At 40.9% G+C, this 24,833-nt stretch overlaps 1 protein-coding gene and 1 non-coding gene across 2 annotated transcripts in view; one reads left to right on the top strand and one right to left on the bottom strand.

The window, feature by feature from the left end:
* LOC139691049 (solute carrier family 12 member 6-like) overlaps positions 1–24,833 on the bottom strand; it is a 223,565-nt gene that overhangs the window by 78,423 nt on the left and 120,309 nt on the right. The window contains 2 exon segments of the mRNA XM_071588775.1: positions 5,606–5,759; positions 17,026–17,129. Coding sequence (XP_071444876.1) covers positions 5,606–5,759; positions 17,026–17,129 — 258 coding nt within the window.
* TRNAS-UGA (transfer RNA serine (anticodon UGA)) lies at positions 8,195–8,276 on the top strand. Its single transcript has one exon. It is a non-coding gene; the product is annotated as a tRNA-Ser (tRNA).

The raw sequence follows: 24,833 nt of genomic DNA, 5'->3' as shown, positions 1-24,833 counted from the left end.
ATACTCTCAGATGCTTCTTCCTCTTGGTCTCTTGTAACGTCTGGGGTTCCCCAGGGCAGTGTCCTTGGGCCATATCTTTTCAATTTATTCGTTAATGATCTTCCTTCCCGACTCCTTTCCTCTTTGGTCCATACCCTTCTCTACGCTGATGATTGCAAGATTTACAAGCAAATTAAAGCACTTCTGACTGTATTCACCCTCAACTTGCCTTACATCAAATTTCCCTATGGTGTGATTCCTGGAAACTTAATTTAAACCCTGGAAAATGCAACATCATGACTCTTGTTCTGAAAGAAACCCTGATGTTCAACTATTCAATTAACTAAAATCCCTTAAATAGAGTAACAACCATTAAAGACCTTGGCGTTTTAACTGACCATAAACTAAATTACTCCGACCACATAGAGATTGTAACAAATGAAGCAATGCCCCTATCAGGCCTTCTTTACCGCTTCACAGAAATTAAAGATCCAATAGCACTCCATTCATACTCCTAAAGAATTGTCCTCCCCATAGTGTCATATTGCTCCCCAATTTGGTCCACCTCATCCCCAACTAATCTTAAATCTCTCGATTGCATCTCTCACTTCTTTGCCAAAATAGTCAAACACCGAGTCCCACATTTCCGCAATATGTCCTCAAATGCTGTTCTGTCTTCTTTATCCATTTCTAGTCCCCAAAACTGCAGACTTAAAGCTGATTCAGATCTCCTCCTCAACACCCTAAGCTCGACAATTGATTGCCCTGAACTCCTCTATTTCTTCAACTTCAGGATACCAACTTGATCCATCCGCACCCACTCCCTACTCCATCTGCCTATTCCTAGAATATCTCTCACCAAGCGCTCACCTTTATTTCGCCTCTCCTTCCTTCTAAATTCACTCCCTCACACTGTCGATCCTTATAATTTACCATACTGCAATTTCATCACCCAAGTTTTATCCTACCTTTCAACAAATTAATGTTTTCCCCTGTCCATGTTCGGTTCTCGTTGTTTATTGTAATGCTGTTATTGTATTTTGTCCTCTTTCATGTTGTTTATATTTTTCACTGTTAATTGGCGCTACTGCTGCATGTGAATAATATTTTAAAATAAATACAGAAATAAATAAATTTAATGTCAACTCCCTCAATCCCTGATACCTTCGCTGTTTTAGGTCCTTCTTAATTTGTCCTATGCACACGTCTCTTGGTCTTCCTTGTGGAATCTTCCCTTCTATTTTTCCTTCTATTGTATTCCTAATCAATTCATTGTGCCTCAATGTGTGCGCAATGTATCGATGTTTTCTTTGTCGTAGAGTTCTCCATATTGTCTCATCCTCTTTTGCTCCTCTACATCGTTCCTTAGTTAATCTGTCCATTTAATCCTCACCATTCTTCTTCAGCACCATGTTTCAAAGGCTTGTATTCTTCGCCGGTCCACTTTTCTAATGTTCCGAGTCTCGGAACCATAGAGCTCCATGCTCCACACGAATGTCTTGACGAAATACTTTCTTGTTTTCAGCCTTAGGTTCTTTGAATATAGTAATTGCCCCTTCTTCATGAATGCGTTCTAACCTTGAGCAATTCTTCACTTGATGTCGGTCGTACTTCTGCCGGCCATGTTACGCTGCTGCCCAGGTAGATGAAGGATTCCACTTGCTCCAGTTTCACCCCTCAAATCGTGATAGCTGCATTCAGCTTCTTTCTTCCAAACGAAAGGATTTTAGTTTTCTTCCTATTGATATTCATATTATATTCCCCCAGTACTTGGCCCATAGCACTCAGAGTTACTTGCAGGTCCTCCCGCGTTTCCGCCACTACTGCGATGTCATCTGCAAACCGTATCATGTTGAAGGATCTCAGGTTTTCCCGTATCCCGTATCATGTTGATTTCATCTCCATTTACCTTGACTCCTTTGATGCACAGTTCTTTTGTTTTTTTATTGCCTCTTTCAGGAACACGTTGAATATTGCTGGCGATAGGTAGATGCTTGTCTTACTCCTTTGTTCATTTTCGCTTCTATTTCTCTTCCATTATTCGTTTGCATTGTTGTTACCTGATTCTTGTAGAGGTTATGGATAATTTTTCAGTCATTGTAGTTCAAATTCAAGCTCGTCTAGTATATTAATCCTCTTGTTCTATTCGATTTTGTCGAAGGCCTTCTCCACGAAAGTCCACGAATGCCACATATAATGGCTTATTTACGTGTCTCATTTTTTCGGCCAGAACTCTCAAGCTGAGAACTACCTCTCTTGCTCCTCGGTTTTTCTTGAATCCGAATTGGTTTTCTGAGAGGTTTCCTTCTATCCTTCCTTCTACTCTTCGGTTAATTATCCGAGTAAGGATTTGTGGTGCTTGAGTCACCAGGCTCAATGTTCTGTGCTCTTCGCATTTATCTGTTTTCAGTTTCTTCAGTATTACAATCATTATACTTTCCTCGAAGTCTTCTGGTATCTTTCTGCTGTCGTAGCTATCTTTCATTATTCCACACAGGGTATCCTTTGCTTTGACCCTGAGAATCTTAATTATTTCTCTGTTTATATTGTCAACTACTCGTGCCTGGTTGTTTCTCAGATCCGCCACGGCTCAGTCGAATTCGTTTCTTAATATCTGCAGACCCCGATCGTCTTTACCTATCATGCTTTCATCTTTAATTAAACCATCTTCTAGTGGTTTGGGAGCTTGATAGATTACTTCAATGTATTATTTCCATACATTCCTAATGTCGTCATCATCTATTAGTATTTTTCCATTAGCGGCTCGGATGTTTTGCGATTTTGTTTTTCTTTCCCCGAATTGCCTCTTCACTAGTTTATAAGCATCTCGCTATCTCCCTTTTAGATGCTGCCATTAATTTTCTCGCAGCAGCTTTCTATCCATTCTTCCTTTGCCTTCTTGAACTCTTGTATTACTTAGTTCCGCAACTGTTTATAGAGGTCTTCTTTACTCTCATTTCTTGGATTCTTGTATTTTTTCTTTAGTCTATGACACCTCTTATTTGAGCTGTTATCCATGGCTTCTTAGATATTTCCGCCTTACTCACGAAGAGCTCATCTGCAGCGTTGGTAATTATATTCTTCATTTCTTTCCAACGATCGTCAGTGCTGGTCATTTTCATTATTTCCTTCAACTTCTATTTCAATGGCCGGGGTGAACTCTTCTCTTGCGCTCTTCCTTCCGGTATCTTTGTGTTCCATCTGGATTGTCGTGTCTCTTTCTTCATCTTATTTTATCGCAGTCTACTGTCCATAATCACCAGGTTGTGATCGGTATTTATATCTGCGCCGGGATAGCTCTTACACTTATTAAATTGGTTCTTGTATCTCTTTCTGACAAGGATGTAGTCAACTTGGTATAGTGCTTTGTCCCTAGACATCTTCCATGTGTATCTTATGAACAGTTTAGTTACACCATTTATAAAACAAGAACGGCTGTACCCATTTTAACAATATTTGACTTGTTATAATAATATAAGGAAAAAAATTCAATAAAATTATAAAAATAAGTTTAAAATAAGTATTACAATGGGTTTTCAGAGAGAAATTTTCTTTATTCAATCTATATATACGTTCAGGTTTATTCTCGAGTCTGATATACCGGAACCTTCTGATATACAACATTTTATGTTTGGTTATCGGGCGCAAGAACAAATAAGGCGGATGGTTTACCAACACGTGAACATGCCACACATAATTGACCATGAGAAAAACATGGGTTTTTTAGACTCAGACCACTCATCCATAACGATTGGCCTTGTGATTTGTTAATCGTCATCGCGAATGCAACACGAATTAGAAATTGAATTCGTTTAAACTCAAAGGGCATTTCGGTTGGGATCATAGGAATCCACGGAATGAGAACTTCCTCATCTTTGAATTTTACTTTGAGTATAGTCGCGTGAATCACATTGATCGTCAGTCTTTTTTATCACCAAACGCGTTCCATTGAATAGTTTTGGTTGGTTTAGGTTTAGAAGCATCATGACCACCGAGCCAACTTTCAGCTGTAAATTGTGCGATGGCAAGCCAGGAACATCCAAGAAGTTTAAAAATTCATATGGATAGTCGGCGAATCCGTCTTCGTTTGTTACGCGGGTTTTTTTTAGCGTTTGTGCGCTATCATGCATTCGCCCCATGTAATTTTAGATACTACTAAAATTTTGGCCAATGCGGAATGTTTCGAAATGTTACATACCACTCGTGAAGAATTTTGTAGGTTTAATAGCAACTTCAACGTTCAATGAGCCGTACGGCATCTTTCCAACAATGTGGCCGCTTTTCCAGATGAAGCAACTGCTACCGCAATGTCCGATCTCGCACGAACAGTGGCCAAAAGCAATGATGTGAGGAATGTCTTCCCAGTTCCACTAAGGGCAAAATAAGCCACCATTTACATCATCAAGTGCCTTCATTAATGTATTATACACTTTCTCCTGTTGGGGGTTCAGCAGGGGTAAATTTGTTTGAACTGATTGGTCTAATTAATATCGATCACAGTAAAGTTCACGCTCCAATTCTTGATTAAACGCGTCGTTCATTCCACGATCTGGGGCTGGCATTCCTAACTTCTCCAATAAACTGCCGCACATGAGGTTACACATGTCTTCAATCAACAGCAAAGCCTGGTTATGCATCTCCTTATTTACCTCAATTTCGATATTTCTTGAACATACACGAATTCGATGTAAAATTTCATCTGGCATGTTATTCTTGTATTGGTTCCGCAGGTCGCGTGGATTGGATGGGAAGCATCTCGGAAGGATGACAGCAAATAATGTTCATATCTTAGTGGGAGATTCAGAAATAGTTGCTTCAGCCATTGTCGTGCTCCAATGATTATCGTTTTTAAGCAAATTGAGCTCTTGACATGCAGCACGAAATGTTGGGCACACTACTAGTTGACTAGTATATCATTAACAGTTCGTAGTGATTCGAACGATTGTGGCCCTCGAACATTCACCAGTAACAACCGAAAATAGAAGCATTAATCATTATTCGGATGAAATGTATAAATACGGCCAAGAGTATCAGCAGAACGCACATCTGAATGACCAGGAACCTAGTCGCCTTTCTTCCGACGTTGAAATTTCTTCAATGAAGCGATACAATTAGGTAATTTTACAATATATTAATGGTTATCTTGCTATTCTGGGCTGAGACGAATCCAAAAAACCAAATGTCATTAAAATCGGCAATAGGATACAATACTTTTACGGTATTCAAATGGTTATTCTGCTATTCTGGAATGAGACATATCCAAACCAAATATCATTAATTCGATACAGCCGTTTTTGAGTTATAAATGGTGTAACTAACACGATTTACGACTTTGTTATATATATATATATATATATATATATATATATATATATATATATATATATATATATATACACACACACACGTGTATATGGGAGGAGGACGCATACCCTGCTCGCTTAACGCTTGGGAGGCGGTTACGGCAGAATCCGTGTCCTCTCCGCGGGTGCAATGGGGGCGACCGCCGACGAGGGCCAGTTGAGGAATCGACGGCGGTCGGACCTCGAGTGATGCGAGCGGTGCGAGGCATGCGGCGGCGATCGGGACATGCGGCGGGAGTAGGTTAGAGAGGAGTGGCACCTACCGATTAGGGTACCCATACGGGCGCCGCCGGCGGGGGGTGGCGCCTTGCCGCCCGACGACTGGGCGTCCGGGTCCGCGGGCGCCGGGATCGTGTTGCTGTAGTTGGCCAGCGAGTTGAGCAGCGTGGACACCCGGGGCCGGTCCTCCATCTCCTCCTGGGGGTAAGAGAGAAAGAGAGAGTGAATGTGAGAAGGGGGTTGGCAAGGCAACCGTAGAGGGAAGGAGGGAGAATGGTGTGACATCTGAAGCGAGACGGAAAGCCTCGGACGGGTGAAATAAAACCCAATCCCTCCCTTAGGGTTCACTAAGAAGAAGAGGGGTGGTGCGCGAATGCAAAACAGTGAATATCCACAATCGCGTAAATTAGTGAGTAATTTCATTTTGTGTAGAAAGTTTCAGTACGTCATTCTAATTCGTTCCACAGATTTGATTAACATTGTCATAGTAATCAACCCAAAGGTTGTGTATGATAGGGGAGGTTACTAACCACGATAGCGTTTGTGAAATTCACTCAAGTTTCAGGTTTTTAAAGTTGGACATTTCTTTCCCCAGTGCCATGACTCGGTTTTACACGGATTTACCCAGGAAACACTAAAAGTCGCAATGCCTGGACTTCAGATGGAATTGCACAAAGGCATCACCCTAAATTGACTTCAGTATCCTTCGGTCCATAATCGAAAAACTTTGACCGATCTAATCGAAATCCCCTCTATAACAGTCTTCAATATTCCATTGCATATCAAAATGGACTGAGTAGCATTTTAAGATATTGAAAAATTACTGGTTAGATGATATGAGGATAAACCACCCTATCCAAGGATTTCATTAAACTGGAATAGGAATTAGATGTGTCAAATCCGTGGAACATAAAATTTTCCATAGAAGGACACCACAAAGGTCATTTTTAGCGCGTCAGCGAGATAGACAAGGAAGGTTAATTTTGAAGGACCACATTGAATTCCAAAGATCACGTTTTGAGACCGTGGGATGCATCAATCCCAAAATATTCTCTACCGTGCCAAAAACCCGATCGTCTCATTGCTCAGACCTTTTTTGAAGCTCTCGAACTTCTTAAACACATTCTTACAGTACTACCGCCATTCTGCTGGTCATTTCTGGGCAATTTCTCACCTCTCCTAATTTAGGGGTAGGCCTCCTAAAAATGTTCAAGTAACCGCCGGAAATCGAAAAATATATCATTTAATAAAAAAGTGAATAAAATGAAACGAAAGATTTTACGCAAACGACAAAAAAACAAATCCCATAAAACAGTCCCGAGGAAAGCCAATAATTACAGATAGTGCCAAATATGTAAATTACTGACTTTAGCGGAACCCCTTCCGGTCTGGAGAGCCGTAACTCTGTAGATATGTTTTCGTGAATCCGCATCGGCTCTGTCTCAGCCAATCAAAAGGGAATTGATCGCCACCGCAGCCTGTGGTGCCAATCACGCAGCTCTCCACTCAGACCGCAGGATGCGCCCCCGCGGTTGGTGAGCCGACGTTCGCCGCACGTCATTTGTTCAACTGCGGCAACGAAATGCTAAGTCGGATGCAGACGATAAGCACCGCAATTTTCCTACACGCAAGCGGGCGTCTTAAACAGTTACCAGAGGAGTCCAATGGCGTCCGTCCCTTTAACTGAGTCCCCCACCCTTCACTGCCCTCCAGGCATTTCGCCAATTTTCCTCTCTCCGACATGATAGTTATGATCATATCGCATAATACGTAACAAGTCTTGAACCCTGGGATAATGGCACTTAAATTTTATTCAAATTCAAAGAAAAGGCGGAAAATTCCGCAATAACAAAAATTAAGGGGAGTGGCCGCTGTGCACAAAAATGACATATTTTACACTGGGGAAAAATATTCGCCTAGACCGAGATTCGAACCCAGATCCCTGAAATCCCTGCTGAGGGATTCTGCGAAGGCCACTCCTGATTTGTTGCCAGGCACTCAAGTTGGTATTATTGTATGCGGACGGAAATTGACGGAACCGGGTTCGAATCCGAATCTAGGCAAATAATTTCTTTTATCGTGAAAATTCTTAAAATAAATTTCATTATTTGCACTATATTTAAACGGTTGACGGACACAATACTAAAGATCTTCGGATCTTGGTTTAATGGCAATTAATACCATTGAAAATCAGATTCGGAAGGAAGCATTTAGGACAGCACAGTAAAAAAACGACCAAAAACCATCTTCGGTCAAATATCCTATGGAAACTGAGCTCAAATTATTAATATTACAAATTGCCATTAATATTACAAATTATTATTACAAACTGCCGGTTAAGGTAGGTTTTGGAAAGAAACAACCATCAAATAAATATCTTGTCTATCCCAACGAAACACACCCAACACATTATTCTCCTACAAGCCTGTCTTCAATGCCACATACTTCCTTCCTTTATTCATTCTACACAACAATTATCTACCATTTCTACCTCTTCCTCGACTAGCTAACGTTATCCCCTCTATCATAGTCTTCAATATCCCATTAATCATAATCTATGGCGAGTAAAAAAATTTCTCCGCGGTAAGTTTGCTTTAAATATATAAGAAAATATCTCTCATTCTCCACAAGCAGCTGTGGTGTCCGAGTGGTTAAGGAGTTGGACTTGAAATCCAATGGGCAATGCCCGCGCAGGTTCGAATCCTGTCCGCAGCGAATAGTTTTGCCTAGCGGGTATATAAGTATAGGGAAATTTATCCCCAACGACGATATGGAATGAAATTTCGTTTTTGGAAGATACAAAAGCTAGGAAGACCATACCTTTATTTCGTATTTAATAAGCAAATTGCAAGGAAAAATATATATATAATGTCTTAATTATTATATAACTACAATATATGTTATATATATGTATATATATAGATTTATATACATATTTATATATAAATATTTTTACATAAAAATTTTATATATATAAAGTATATATAAAGTATATATAAAATATTTATATATATATATATATACTATAAACCATAAACACAGTAATCAACCCGAAGGTCGGTTTGGTAGGTGACGGTAGAGTTCACCCAGTACTAAGCCCGACGGCGTGTGAAATTCACACGTCAGGGTAGGGGGGGCCAGTTCCTTTCCCTGTGCCGGTTATCATTTCCCAGGAAGATCTAATACCCGAAAAATCACATATCTTGGATGGAGCTGCAGGTGCCCAAAAAGGCTTGCCCGGGAGTGGAATCCTGGCCCCTCCGGTCAGTAGTCCAACGCTCTACCCCTTGGACTAAGATATCAAACATTTTCTGAAGGAAAATTTTCTCTCAACACGATGAGAACATTGGATTTAGGGGAAATTTTTAATACCACACAGTTAACAGATAACCAGAGAAAAAAGTGAACTATATTAAAAATACATAATGTTTTGGAATTCTCTCCTCTTTAAAACAACACTAATAGGTTGAACCTTGATGTTAAATGAACTAATCATTGCAATTCATCATTTAAAGAATTAGTTTCGGTACATGCAAAGATCAAGGGGCATTACTAAACAAATGTGATATCAATTTGCGTGAATTGTAATCTAACTTTAGAGGCAAAATAATGTGTCACTGTACTAGTTTAATAGTTTCCTTTCCTAGACTCATTAGTGTAATGTTCTCCCACGATAAGATTTCCGATGATCTGATTGTCATGATGCAGCGACTCTAACCATACACAGAAAGGCACAGTTATTGTGACTTTGGAAACAAGTACGTTTCTATATTACACATGGTTTATATATTGAAATATGGGGGCGAAGGCGAAATAAAGGCATAAAGCAGATAAACATTAAATTACCGTATAGCAGGTGATGTACAGGTGTTTCTTCGCCAATACAGGAGAAATTCAGTTTATTTCATTAGTCCGTTAAAGTTTACTTCGTAAACGGTTTGATTAAAATGTATATCCATCATTATCGAATATACAGAAAATTTATGTTATTTCATTTTGTTGAATAATTTTGATTTTATGCGATAGGAGGACTTGGAACATAGCCAAAAAGGGCAACTAGTCAGCGGCACCAGAATAAAAAAATGAAAACTCCTTGCGCTCAAGATTTATCACTTAATTATATAAGTGAATAAAATGAACTATAAATGAAAAGTACATATGATTTAAAAATGAAATATTTCCCTAATAAGATAGTGTATAATGCTCCAATTTTTCTACTTTTCCATGGGGCCACGTGCCAATTTGAATTATTTCCCCTTTCTTCTTCCAAAATTCTTTTATCTTTGCGCTTCATCCCTCTTTTCGTCCCTCGGGCCACGGTCCAAAATATTGTTCTGATTTTTATTCAATTTATTATTTAGCTTGTAAAAACCTTTTGATTACAAAGAGCCGAACGATTTTGATCATGTTCGGATCAGACTGTCTGTTAATATGTTTTAGGTGCCAATTAACCAACTACTTGGTTAATTACTACATGCTGCAATAACTTATGACATTATATTACTGATTATGTGTGTCAATGATTCCTACACTTGTTATAACTGGGTTGTTCTCTCAGCACCAAAATCGAAAGACGAAAATTCTCCTAGAATGCATCAATCAAAATTAGAGTAGAGCATCAGCTCGACGAAATCTTAGCAATAAATAAACCTGATTGCGAGAGAAATAACAGTAAAACACGTACTAACCTGGAAAGAAACCCCGATAAGAAAACTTTCCCATGTTGATTCATTTCAAGTTGATATTTTGACATTATCTCGTTTATCTTACGACCGGGGAGAGTAGGGTTACGTACACGAAAAGAAAACTTTCTTCCAAATAAAAGATGCTCGAGAGACACAGTTGAAAGATAGCATCGGAAATCTCAAGCATTCCCCCAGTTTGTGTAAACTTGCGTCCCACTCGTGTATCGTATATATAATTCAAACGAAGGAGAAACATGGCGATAGCCAACAAAATATAGGAACACACATAAAAAAGGACACTAGGTGAATAGATCACTTTCCTCTGCGGAATGATCGCAAATTTTGGAATTGTGGGAGTATCCTTTTTTAAGTGTTTTTCTATATTTTTGTTGGCAAACACCATCACACTCCTTCATTTAAATTATAATCCACATCCATGAGATCTGCGTACAAGTTATATTACACATACACACGAATCGCGAGAGCGGTTTTATGTAAGCGGAAATGCGGCTAAGTAACATTTTCAACACTATTATTTTCCGTAAGTAACTCATATTTATCTACAGTGGCGGCAAACTCTTTCAGTTCAAATATTCATATAATGTCTGGGGATAATCAAACTTTCACACCTAATCGGTATATCGTTCTCACGGGTGCGGAATCAAAGAAAATTGGACATAATTAGTTTGTTCCCACATGAAAAGTTAACCCGTTTTGTATAAACATCCATCCAGTTCCATGAATGTCTACAGTGAGCTGATGCGCAAAACAGTCATATTCCTGTTGATACAACCTCGGATTAGAGTTAACGAATGGGAAGTTGTGACCGCCACCGACCATCCGTGGCTCAAGTGGTGCGCAGAACGGAGAGAGAGAGAGATGCTCCGTTTTAATTTGGAGAACTTGATCCGCCTCTGTCGACGGCAGAATGCGGAAGAGGAGGCGACGGAGGCGGCAAAAGTCGTCGCGGGGACTTTGGACTCGGGAGAGGGTGGAAAGGGGCGGGGCGAGGCTTTCCCTCCGGGGTGGACGTTCCCGCCGAGTTTAACTTCGCCTCCTCCCGCGGAAAAATCCATGCTCCGTGTCCGCTTGTGAAAAAAAAGAATCCATCGGGTGTTACCCTCCACTGCGTCCCCGGGAGCGAATCTCTGCCGTCATTCTTGAAAAAAAAAAAGAATAAAAAGGTTGAAGGGGGAAACATGGGCTTGGAGATTCACTGAGTCCCCGAGGCGGCGGCGGGTCGTTCGAAGCAAATTGAATTCATACGCGGAATCCCTGGCGCCACCCGATAAGCGCCTCTGTCCCCTCCCCTCCGCTCCCCTTCCGTGACGAGTGTGTGTTGGGGAAAGGAGGGGAGGACGTTCCGGACCCCGGGACTCATCCAAGGGGGAGGAAGCCAACCCAAGTAGGCCGAAATCGACTGGAGGCACTATCCAGGATTTTCTTTGACTGGCCACAAGTCCGCCATCTTGGTTTTGGTCCCTTGAACATCGTCGCTTTGACGCTGGTCCACCGATTCGACGATGACTAACATCTGAACCGAGTATCCGTGGGAAGACCTTGAAACAATTTTCCTATAACGTTGTCTCTGGCTTTTTTTAAAGTCACATCCGAGTGATCACATAGCTGTTTGATTACGAATTAGTTTGCTTTGAGAATCACCAAGCTCTCGACAAAACTCGATGCAATATCTTTGAACAACTCGTTCAGTCATCTTTAGAGAAATCGAAAAGCGATGACCAGTTATGACAGCACCTCACTCGGAGGCCAGCAGGTAGAAACTGCCTCACTCGAAGGCGGAGAAAACCTTCAAGCATGCGGGTGGATAGATAGGAAGAGGTCTTTATTTGGGCGAAATTGTGACCTAATGGTCCCAATGGTCCCAATGATAGTGATGGATGAGGAGAGGGTACCTCCACACAGGGGTGAGAAGCAGGGCCGCCGTCGGTGAAGAAGAGCAACCATCTCGTCCGAGGAGAAGGCCTCCTCTGGATCACCTTCTGTCCCCAGGGTTATTTCGAGAGCGGTGAACTCACTGCCGAAAAGGAGTCGCCCCCAAGGTGACTGGCACTCAACTGTCTCCCTACGCAGTCACCCTGAAGAGTGATGAACTCCTCCCAGTAGCAGTTTCACCTCCGACAAACCCTGGGCGTCAGAACGACCATCGAACCACTCGAAGGCTACGCTCACGATGTCCTCAGAGGTGGTGACTTGGAATACTTAGGTACATTGTTTGGATTGTTCCAATGTACCAATGGTCATTTTGAGTCCACTGTGAGATCTCGGGGGATACAGAGCGTGTTGAGGGCTTACTCACGCGCAGGCTGTTGGGTAACGGTATGGCCAGTCTCTTTTGATATTTCCACGAATGCGTGTCGAGTGCGGCACTTTCACTCGGGTCAGACTACTTCCCCTCATGAGCTCGTAGTCTCTCTTTCAATACACACACTCGTGCATTTCCATGCTTCAGATTTTGAGTCGAGTAGCCAATCCAGGGTCTGGTTCTCTAAGCTGCAAGTGTGCTTACGAGTCCTTGTAATGGAGACCGCGGGTGGTTATGAACCCTAATGCATCTATTGCTATATTACCTAGTTTATTGCACAGTATGGGAATTCGTAAGTTTCATATCACATTTTATTATGTTTTCAGAGGGTTGGTAAATCGACTTGTCGCCTTGGGCCCCTGGACGGAGATTGCAATCGCCAGGCTTACCGCAGCTGCGGGGGTTATGTGAAAACTGATGCTCGATGTGATTTGTTCATCTCTCTCGTCAAACTCGCAGCGGACGGGCCATCATCGTCTTGCCTCCTACCCTGGCTCTGCCGCAGGCATGAAAATCGAGTGTTGTTGACAAACGCTGCGGCGGAAAAAATACGAGACAAAAGTTGATTCAAGGAAAACAGCCATACTCATGATGGTTGTAATAACTTTTGCAAACCCAAAAATTCAGGGTTATTCGAGGCTGCGTCGGATGCAATGACCCTTGCATTCGATGTATTTGGATACCCATGAAAAATCCTGCCACCATCGGGATTCAAACCCAGGTCCCCGGAGTGTGTAGTCAGTACATCAGTCCTGATCCCAAGAAAGATTCATTTTGCCCTATTTATGTAGTTAATTCATCTGGATACGATGAACAATACTGCTCAATAAAATGAAATCAGCGTTGTGATACTCTGACAGGTAGAGTACTGTTGACCAGAGGCCCAGGTTCGATTTCAGGTGACTTCGGACACGTTCACTTTAGCCTAAGCTGTGCGATATTTTAGGTTCCAGATCTTCTTGGGAAACCACAGATGCCACAGAGAAAGGAATCATCCCCGCCACCCTAAATATAACTATTTCACGCATGTTACGGCTGAGTCTGAAGTAATTGTAAACTCCCACCCTAGCTAACCTTCAAATTAAATAACATAATTTTAATTTTGGTACCACACTAAGATCAAAGCATATACATAGCGTATGACATTTTTAGAGTAACTTTGTTTTTCTTTAGTAGATATTTTTCATTGTTTGAATTTTTTGATGCTTAGGTTTCTTAGAGGAAGTCAAATTTTAACCAAACGTTAAATTAATTTATAAATGAATCAAATTTAAGTGCTCTATTTTATCTTCCCAATGCGATAATTATAAATTCTTAAAGACGTATTCCATTGTCTCTTAAGTTCTCTTACCTATCTCATGATGGAGCTATTACATCATTGATTATTATCCAAGGGTTTTGAGCTGAAACATATACACATATTATAGGCATCTCATTTTCTCATCGTTGACTACTTGCCTACGCACAACTTAAAAATGCTCCCGTCACATTCAACGCTAACTCAAAACATCCGCCCAGTTCGAATGCGAAAAATCAAGTAGCCCATATTGCGAAAATTACTATCACTTTACCAAAATTAATAACAATATTCACTCTTCGTAATATCACACACGTTTAAAAAAACACACGAATACCTAAAAGAGGAAGATATGGAGCGCAGAGGATTGAAATTCTTCGCTGAGGTCCCCGACCCATTCAAAAAAACAAAAAAGATGAGAATTCATGTCCGGCTTCCAAAGTGCATGCCATTAGCTGAAATTCAAGGAATACAGGGACGTATGCCACGTCCAGTACCATCAACTTACTTCATTTGTCCTTTCTAACGATAACTCTGTTCAAGAGTGGCACGAATACCATTTGAATGCAGAAATTCAATAGGAGCATAGCGCTTTTCGCTAGTTCCTCTAGTTCATGGTTGAACCACGATAACTGTGACGCCTATCATTTCTTATCAATAATTATTTTAAACAGATATTTATTTATAGGCATCCTCATGAAATTATTGTTGGTTTGATAGGTATTTCATTGGATATTACGTCAATGATTTTATCACGCATTCCAGTCTGCCAAGTTTCATCGTCAAAATTAAGTTAGAAAATGGATCTCGTCGAGCATTGATTTGTGGTGATGGCCTAGGAAACTGAGGATCTTAACAGTCTAGGCTCTTCCACTAGCTACTTCCAGGCATTGACCGTTTATAGCGCGTTTCTTTTTACACAATTGCTAATGGATCACGATATTGTCATCTAATGTAGATGTCAATATAACAAACTTCATGTAAATGCAGTCAAATTTCATAGATGTCCGTACACATTTCGGCTAGGAATGTGGTCTTGAGTCAGTGCCGCTTTCGGAAGGCGATTGCGATACATCGCTTTCTCATCGCAGTCCCAAATGTCACCAAGGAGTGGTTTTTGGTCGACCTGCATGGCAATTGAAACCTTCCAAGTTGGTTTACCATGTAGTTTCCTGCATTACTTTGAGGAAGCGATCCATTTGAATAGACTTTTTATTTCCACACTGATAATAATTATAATTAATTGGGTTTAAACGCATAGCGCTAAGTGTAAATCACGTGATGATGACGCTACGAGTTAAAACCCAAGTGGTTATAATTAATATTTATGTGGAAATATAAAGCGTATCCTATGAGTTTACCGAGCTGACATCATAGTTCATTTAGAACCGACTGTATATTTAATTTTTTGAAATATCTGAACCTCTAACGAATCAGGGAGATCCTGTCAATTACGTTTAGATTTTATTTTCTGCCAACCGGAAGTTTTGTAGATGGTTCGTGAATGTTTATGACAATCAGCAGTCAGTCAACCAGGCAGATTGAATTATCAATCAACTTCTCCTTTTTGAAGGGCAGAGGGGAGCAGAAGCGGATGTATTTATTGCTTTTTCCGCTGATCCAACTTTGTCAGTTAGGACTGATATACTCTTGGTTCATTACAGGTCTTGGTCATGACTCACCCACAGGTATTTTTCCGCTTCCCGGGGTATGATATCTACCCTAAAATATAATGGAGGACCAACGCCCATTCTAAGTCGTAGCGAGAAGCTAACGTGGGCGCATTTGTGGATATTAACCTTCAACTTTCACTCTCGCATCCAATCGGATTAGTCATCCAGTTGGTCTTGGCCGAGGTCAGCTGTTCTCGCTGGAGATACACCCTGGGCTGAGTCAGTCGCGTCGTCTGTGTAAAGGTCTCGTATAATTCAGTACCTGGAATCTCCCGCACATCGTTAACAATCAATAAAAATAAAATTGGCGATAGAATCGATTGTTGCGGTACGCTGGACCCGATCGGTTTAAAGTTCGATTTGACTTACTTACACTAGATGGAGAATTTCCTACTAATTAAGAATGATTTGATAATTCTAAGGCGGTAAGGAAGAATCAACACGCCTGCTAGTTTTAGCGCAAGTCATTCTGTCCAGACTACGTCTGAAGCAGCTTCTAGTTCGAGGAAAGCTGCTTGGGTTATTGCAAACGTGTTGAACACTCTAGTTCCCTCCTCTTGTAGACGTGACGTAGAAAGTCCGGACTTTCATTAGTCCAACCGTGATGGCTTCCTCCAGCATAGGCTTTAGCCCTCCTTTCACCTCCCTAACCACCCCAAAAACTCATTTCCTCCATCTGAGGGCAATCAAAGGACCTCAGTCCTTTGATTGCCCTCAGATGAACTCACGAGGCGAATAAAGAAACCTGAGTTAAATGGAATTTGGAATCCACCTGGAAAGGTTCAACTGCATCACATGAACTCATTCTGCTGTTCGAGAGCTAACTGTTGACCAACAAATCGTTCCGATTGAGATAGAGAACAATGCATATTTTACTTATTAACTACTTCATGTATTAACAATATTATTATTGATCAATTAGCCTATAATAAATAGAAACTCCTGCGTGCTTCAGGGGAGTTGACCGATAACGAGTCGGATTTTATCAAATCGTTCACGATGTCATTCAATCAAAAGGATCAGCTCTGGTAACAAATTTGAAACAATCAACGCTACAAAATGAAATAAAGAGTGTCCATCCGCAAATGAAGTCCAATAATATTAAATTTAGTCATTCAATATAATACCTACCTATAATCAACCTAAAACATTGAATTAACTCAGCTGTCATGGAAAGTGACTACTCCGGTTGCAATCCAAGATTAGGATCGAGGTCCTTACCAACGTGGCCCATTGAAGTCGAGTCCATATGCGATATACCGTTATCGCCGTTCAATTGTATAGAATACAGTAGTTAAAAACCTTCATCACCACAGTGGCAACAGTCGTGAAATCAATCCAAACAATGTTATCGGGTGTAGTAAAGGTATATGTTGACTTTCCAAGTTTACTCCTTCCAAAGTCGACTCCTAAATTGCGTAATCCTCGTTTCGGGGAAGGCTACTGGTCGATGTATCGAAAGGGTGACTTCACTGCGGCAACTCACCGAGTAGAGGTAGAGGTTGGCATCGTATCCGGACGCGGGCGTGCCATCGCCGGACACGAAGGGCTGCTGGTCGCTCGCCACGCCTCCATCATTCGCCCCACCACCTGCATGAAGGAAAAATCATTTATCATCAGCTCCCATTCATTGAGGACCAAACAAGTCATCAAAGACAATTTGCATTCAACTATTCGATCGAGTCATTCACACCCGCGTATCTCCACGTGGTTCTGTTTTAACGTTATATTTAAACTTCGTTCATCGTCAATTGTTTTTTTAAGGAAACCATTACGAAATCTTAATCAAAAGAGTATTTATAATTCTAGAATTAATACATGTTTCATTCATATGATAAGATTATTGACATTTCGTAGACTTTAACAAATATCCTTATTCTTATTATCCTCATGCCCTGATGAAGGTAGCTGTGATATCCGAAATATAGTAGTGAGTGGTTTTTGTTTTGTCCATTTAAGGCAGGTTTTGGATGGACACAAAATGAAAAACGACACATTTCTTTGCCTTTTCTACCAGAATACAAATTGACATCCGCGGCTGCCTTTCCTATTCATACCCCTTCCTCGATTGCCTAACTTTCTCCCCTCTATCACGTCTCCAACAAACCTCACCTCTGTACAAAAAATCTCTGTCGCCAATTCACTCCATGTGCTTCTTTGCCTCTCACAATTCTTCTTCTTATTTCCATACTGTGTTGATCATCTTGATCTTGATCTTTGACCAATTACTGTATTATATTCTAAAATGAATCGACTTCACAAGGTAAGCCCGAAGATATTTATTATTATAATATTCTAATGGCTACGATCACCCTCTCGATTGTCGAAATGCATCCAGGAGAACGTTTGAGAAGGGCTCTGTAATACAATAATATCATTAGTTATTTATGGTATCGTAGCATGACCTGCACATTGTTTATATTTATTAATCGAAGGATTATGGAAGTTGTATTTAAGGAAATGGGATGTGCAGTGCACTCCAGAGTCGTCCAGGCCCTAACAATTTACTAACCACATCCCAGAGAACATACCGTGCGACCATAATCACTCGGACTGCCTGGCTATATATAAACCTTCATTTTCTTTTGTTTTCAGTGAAGGATATCATGACTGAAGAAGAAACTCCATTGTAGCGCAACGCCATAAACCAATCGCAAAAAATGCTGGCAACGGCTGATGATGATGGAGTCTCACTAAAAAAGCTGCCAACTTATAAAAATAGGTTGAAAATCGATGAGTCAATAGCACAAATGGAAATCTCCCAGATAAGGATTACCAAATCAAAAAGTAAACAGTTTATGTGAATTTATTTCGATTGAGACCTATGGACCTTATATAAACTGACAGATATGTTCGTAAAACTAACGAGAATTGTGTCCGAGATTGAGAGGAAACGAAAATAAATGTCAGAGAGGACACGCATGTGGAATGCGTAATGAAAAATGGAGTGAGTGAAAGGGGAGAGATATCTAAGAAGGACGGTAAACGAGCATTAGGAAAGTTATTCAGAGATTCTATAAGAAAAGACGCGGTAAAAGAAAGTTTTAAATATGAAAAAAAGCTTGGTGTGCAGCAGATTTTAGCTAGAGATGAGTAAGAGAATTGTCAATGCGGTGTTTAAAATATTCTGATTTAATTTTGTGATCCATGGACCTTGAGGAAGGGAGAGAAAAAAGGAGAGCATAGAGACCGTTGAGACAGATGAGGGTGTGGAGGAGTTTGGCGAGAAGAAAATAAGAGTGAACAGAGTATGGAATGATGAATTGGCAAACAAGGAGGGTTATGAGGAGAATAGAACCCATCTGAACCCTACCCACGACAGAGAAATCAGTACTGGATCGGCCACGTGTTCCGAGGGGAATGCATTTTGACGATGGCCATGAAAGGGGGAAAGAGGAAAGGAAGAAGGAGACATAAAAGGCTGGATGAGGCCAAAGGGAAAGGAAAAGGACTAATGAGCAGGCCTGGGACTGGAGCGGTTGAGAGCAACGGTGCTATATCGGAAATGCTAATCGGCTAAAATCTTTGGACGATAATGATGAAGAACTACTTACGAGACTTAAGTGAAAGATGCACTATCCTGTTAAAATATAAGGCTCTCCGTTCTACCTTACTGTCCCAAACGTTTTCGCATATCGTAAGATGAGCACATGACAGGAATGAATAATTTGTATACCGCTGAAATCAGCCTCCTAATAATGCGGGTCACAATCTGGTCTAGCCGGAGTACGAAACTATTCTCGCGAACGCTTTATTCTTCCGGCTGCGAATTTGATTGAAAATACGTACCGTCAAAATTCAAAGCAGATGGCGACCAAAGTATCAAATCGGGGGGAGATTTTTCGAGGTTTCCTCCAACCCATTGAGTCGTAGAGGGGGAGAATTGCGGGGGGGGGTGTGTTGTCGTGGGGAGGGGAGCGGGACGCCATCCTTTCCACCCCCAACTCCCCTCCGTGCCATTCAGCCCGATCAGCGGATACAGGGAACGGAGTCCCGATACTAGTTGGGTCTCCTCCCTCGGGGAGTTCCCCGGCGCCACCGTCGCCCCTCCGCTCCCGGCCTCGGAGAGGAAGCAACAGGTGTGCCCCCCCGCAACACCACGCGGACACCACACCCCGAGAGCGCCCACACGCACACACATACGCACGCACGCGCGGAGGGGAGGACCGAGAGAAGGGAAGGGGGGCGAGCGAGGGGAGGGGTGGCGCCAAAGTGTCGGTCTGGAGAGAGGAATCCACGAGTATGCGCAGGGTCATCTACGTAATGAAAGTTTTGACGCTGATGAGAGTATAATTCGTTCAAAACATTGAGTAGAGAAACTGCAGTGGCGTAAATCAAAGGGGAACATGGAAGGGCAGAAAAAAAACAATACGAAGTATATTTTTGTCCCCTCGTCCCGGCCTTCTCGATAGAGAATATTACAAGCAACAAAACTATACATGCTACCACATTCCACCCATTTTCATTAATTAACTCATCGATTTTGCGTCGTTTTCAAATCAGAATTTTTTTTTAAATATGAGAGAAAGACTTTCATATATTCTGCATGGCGTGACTACATCGGAACTAGCCGGTCATTCAAGAAATTGATTTCAAATAATGCTGTATTTTTCTTTCTTATGGTTTTAACGTCAAATAGTTACCGATTCCCAAGGTGAAATTCTTCATTCCAGGCTATAATTGTTCCCGTCGAGTCCAACTACTATAACTAATTTTAATTCTCATTCCACTTCGCTGACAATTCAAATATTTATCCTTTTGCACCGACGAGAGTTGTTCCCAATTTTACTCTTCGTTCACTTTACAGATATTATTCACGTCAATCACACTCTCATTTGAAGAGCACTCGAGGTAGTCGACCTTAAAGATGGAGGTAAAGAGAAGATTGAAAAAAATGAAACCATAGAAGAGTATCAAGAGGATCGGAATCTTTGAATTTAAGAAAGGAGGACTGACGTGTCAGATCGCAAGTTTTTGGGGAAGGAGTGGTGGGGCTGGAGAAAAAAAGAATATGTTGGCATAATATGATGGAGAGGAGGAATTGGCCTTGGTGAAGAAAAAGAGTCGTCGGGAGACATCGGAGAATGTCAGGAAGGCGGAGGATGGAGGATGTATTTAAAACTACCGGTGAGTTCACAGTCGCAATGTATGATGACTGGAGAAGAGGTGCGAAGAGACTAAGCATTTCAGACGACGTGAAATGAGGTTAGAAGTAAGCAAAAGCTGAAGGTACTAGTATCTAGAATTAAAAGATTTCTTTTTGAATTAATTCTTCTCACCCGAAATTTAATAATCACGCATGACGAGAACCAAATTCACGCCATTTATCTTTTAATATTTCGCTAATATTCAGACTTTAGATTATGCTTATGTATCTTCAATCCAGGTACTTTAACAGATATCCCCAGAGTTGACTGACTTGGTAATATTTGAATGTAAGAAATAAGTCTACTAAAACATTTTAATAGATTTTACCTCTCTATTAGCACTCAATTTTTCTTCCTTCTCAATAAATACAACAGAAAAGTCTTCTCTGAATGACCAAGTTCAAAACACGTGAATTCCTTCTTTAAAGAAATATTACACGCCGTACAATTTCAATGAATACAATGCTCACAAAATATTTACAAAGGTCAACATATCTACAGGATAAAATTCACGAAAGGTCTACGATGCAAATATAATACATTATTTTGATGGACACATGAAACAGCAAAAGTTATTCACTTCTTAAAAATTTCCGTTACTTAAGGGAACATTTCATGTTTTCTTACAAAAACCTACTTTATAAGGACGAGAATAAACGGATAAATTAAAGTGTCTATGGCGAAAATGAAAAATACGGTTCTTATGCCACGTGTGTAATTTTGTCCAAGGTCGCTCAAAAAATAAGAGGCAATTGAACGTAGAGAAGAATTTCCACGCATTGAAAAATTACTCACATAGCCCTTGAATGCATTCCCGCCAGGTCAAATGAAGAGAAGGGGCGTGAAAGGGTATTGGTAGGAAAGGGGACATAAAAATAGGAGATCCAGGCTCCTCTGTGACTGCGCAGGAGCGAACTAGGGAAATCCACGCGCGGAGGTAGGGGAACTCTCCTTTCCCCCCAATGGTACGGAGAGAGGGGATGGAGGGTGGCAAGGAGGAGCACCTCGGGAAGAAAAAAAGCAAGCGACCGAGGAGGAGCACTTAATCAAATCACTCACTCTCGGATACGAGGGAGCACCCAAGGGCACACCCCCACCGAATGGATCGATTCCAATACCACAATATCTTTCATTCCTTAGTTCTTCAATCCGAAGATTGGTTGCCCCCGCGCCCCCTTCCGTTCTCCCCCGTCGAACATGCAAACTCTCGCATTCCCCGATCGCTCTCTTATTCGCTAAGACCCCTCCCCCCACCGCAATCCGAGCATCCTATTTCCATCCCACCTTCCTCAAGGGACGTTTCATTACGCTTCTCTCCCTCTCTCCTTAAGTATTCCGGCCCTTATGCCTCAGAGCGTGTCCTTACAGCCCATCTGGCTTTCCTCTCTTCCATATAATTAATATCATTTGAGCCGGCTGGCTCAGCCCCTCCCATGGACACCACCTCATTTCTCAGATTTTTATCTCTCCTTCGATCCCCACTTTCGCCTCCGGTACCGGCAATCGAAGGCTCTCCAAACTTTCGTGCTTTGAGGTTGATGGCGGGGAGTTGACAGACTTTGTGGAATTGAAATTTTCTACCGCGGCGGAATGATCAATAAATATTTATATAAAATATATATAGATATTTATATTTATATACAATATATATACATATATATACATATATATATATATATATATATATATATATATATATATATATATATATATATATATATATATATATATATATATATACAATATATATATATGTATTCATTCAAATGGATACAGATATAGGGAAAAGGGATGGGAGCACATAAGAGACGAACATAGGAATGGTGAAGAAGGTGGAATCGAGCAGATAACAAGCGTAAAAATATTTCCCCGATGAGTCAATGGCTAGAGTATCGGCCCGGCAAGATGCGTGGTTCGAGTTCCGGCCAAGGAAACCTTTTTGCACTTGTGACCTGCTTGATTCCACCTTCCCCACCATTCCTGTGTTTGTCATTTATACATGTAGCTATCCCTCTTTCTTATATCTATATCTATGTGAATGAATATCTATAGTGATTTGTCGTGGAAGGCTAACTAAACGTTGTTAACAATAGATAGAAACTAGTTCTATATGATGTGACTGATATCAGAAACAAATCTTGGTAAAACCGTTATAAAGTATCAAAATATACATGCATACGTTTGTGTGTGGTTATATATGTATATATATATATATATATATATATATATATATATATATATATATATATATTTTCTGAAGACATATAACCTCAGTTAAAATAGTTTTTTATGAGTCGATAAAAGAAGTACCTCGCGAACACACACTGCCGTAACCATTCCGCAGTTTCTTGGTATTTTTAATAAAAATAAGATTGTGCAAACCACAGTTGGTTCTTTTTCTTCATGATATCCTTAAATCGGGGTAGGGAATACCCAAGTGGGTACTATATTTTTAAATCTCTAGAAAGCCTCCAACAGGGAATTTCTCAAGATATTGATACACATATAAGACAAATTTTGGTATTTTTATGATTGGCTGATGATCTCATTTAACTGGACTGGACTTCATATTTGACCGTAAACCAAAGGTGGTCGGTGGTCTTAGTTTCTTAGAGAGCAGATGTAACCTCTGGAGTCAAACAGAGAAGTGCTGTAGGACCCCTCCTCTTCTTGATATATAGTACATTAATGACCGTAATTCTCACGTTAGAAGCAACCATAAATTATTTACAGTGGTTTTCATAGAAATAAGGACACCGACAGATTTCTGGCTGCTCTTCAAAGATTCAGAACAGGTATCTGAGTGGTGCCAGCATTTGGAATTGGAATTTATTATTATTACTAGTTTGCCGGCTTAGGATAGGATTTTGATGAGCCCTAACACCCTCCGCCACACATGGCTTGCGGGGTGGTGTATAGATGTAGTACATGTATAGTATCATAGCATGGACCAAGAGGGTCACGGGTGAGTGTGGGGGAACAGAGATTCCGAAGACGAGGTATACTGGAATTCTGAAAAGGAGAAAGCACAAATGGAAGGAAGGAAGAATTCAAAATGGACAGAGTAAGGAGAAATTAGTGAATGGGTCTTGAATATCTCCAGAAATCATTAAAAAACGGCTGAAAATAACTGAAGGGACCACTCCCAAAGCGAATAGCATTTAAACGAAAAAATGCCAAAACGTAGGACTAAATCAAGTTATATCCCCGACTACCAACACACTCTCCCTCTCTCTGTCATTCGACGCGTGCTCGTTCACAAATGGAGGTGATTACTCACCGTGCCTCGGGAAAAATGCTACGCGGAACGCCCCCCCGACATAAAAAACTCGCCGCCTTCGCAGGTGGCGGTGGGGAACACGCACAGGTGTGTGCAACAAGTGTCCTTGGGTGAAGAGAGAGCGACGGGCGATAAATATTCAAGAGTTTATTTAGTGCACTCATGCAACGCGCGGCAGCGGCGGACGCAAGCTCCGGGTAATCGGAATATCGGGACCCAACTGAAAACACAAGGTCGGATAACGCGCAGCCGACGAGTACGGTGGCTATTCGTTGGGTAAACAGTATTGAAAAAAATGAACGCTCTGACGACTTAAAGCGGAAGCAATATCGAAGGAAGAGGAAAGACAATTTTAAAGTTTACTCTAGGTCATCGAACTGAGAAATGTTAAATGCCAATCACCACTTCAATAAATATTTATGCCGTGGGAAGAATTTTTAGTGGTGGATTTAAAAAAAATAAAAAAATCGATAGTCAATCAAGTGGTTCTTACGGAAACAGCTCTTAAACCGATATTTTGGTCAGCTAGGAGAACCATCGGAAGAGAGAGGTAGAGTGAGCCGACCAAATAACCGATGTTAAGAGCTATCTGTATTCTTAAAAAACACGCTATTGGCCTTAGGATCTCTCATCAATGAACTCCATAGCAATAGCTCATACAATTCATCATTGTAGAATAATTAATGCTCTAGGTGATTGGTCAAATATCTCAAAGAATGCATATATTCGACTTCTTCGTTTCCATGACTACGTATTAGAGAAAGACAAACATTGACAGTCTTTGTTTGAAAGGTCGAAAAACAATTCGAGAATCTCTGTGGTTCAAATGGACCGACTCTGTGGATCTAACTACGTTATTGTGCATCC

Source organism: Hetaerina americana, unplaced genomic scaffold (genome assembly GCF_022747635.1).
Source record: "Hetaerina americana unplaced genomic scaffold, ioHetAmer1.1.p SCAF_3, whole genome shotgun sequence".
NCBI classification, from domain to species: domain Eukaryota; kingdom Metazoa; phylum Arthropoda; class Insecta; order Odonata; family Calopterygidae; genus Hetaerina; species Hetaerina americana.
Note: the sequence above shows the minus strand (reverse complement) of the source record. Positions and strands in the feature narration are given on the sequence as shown.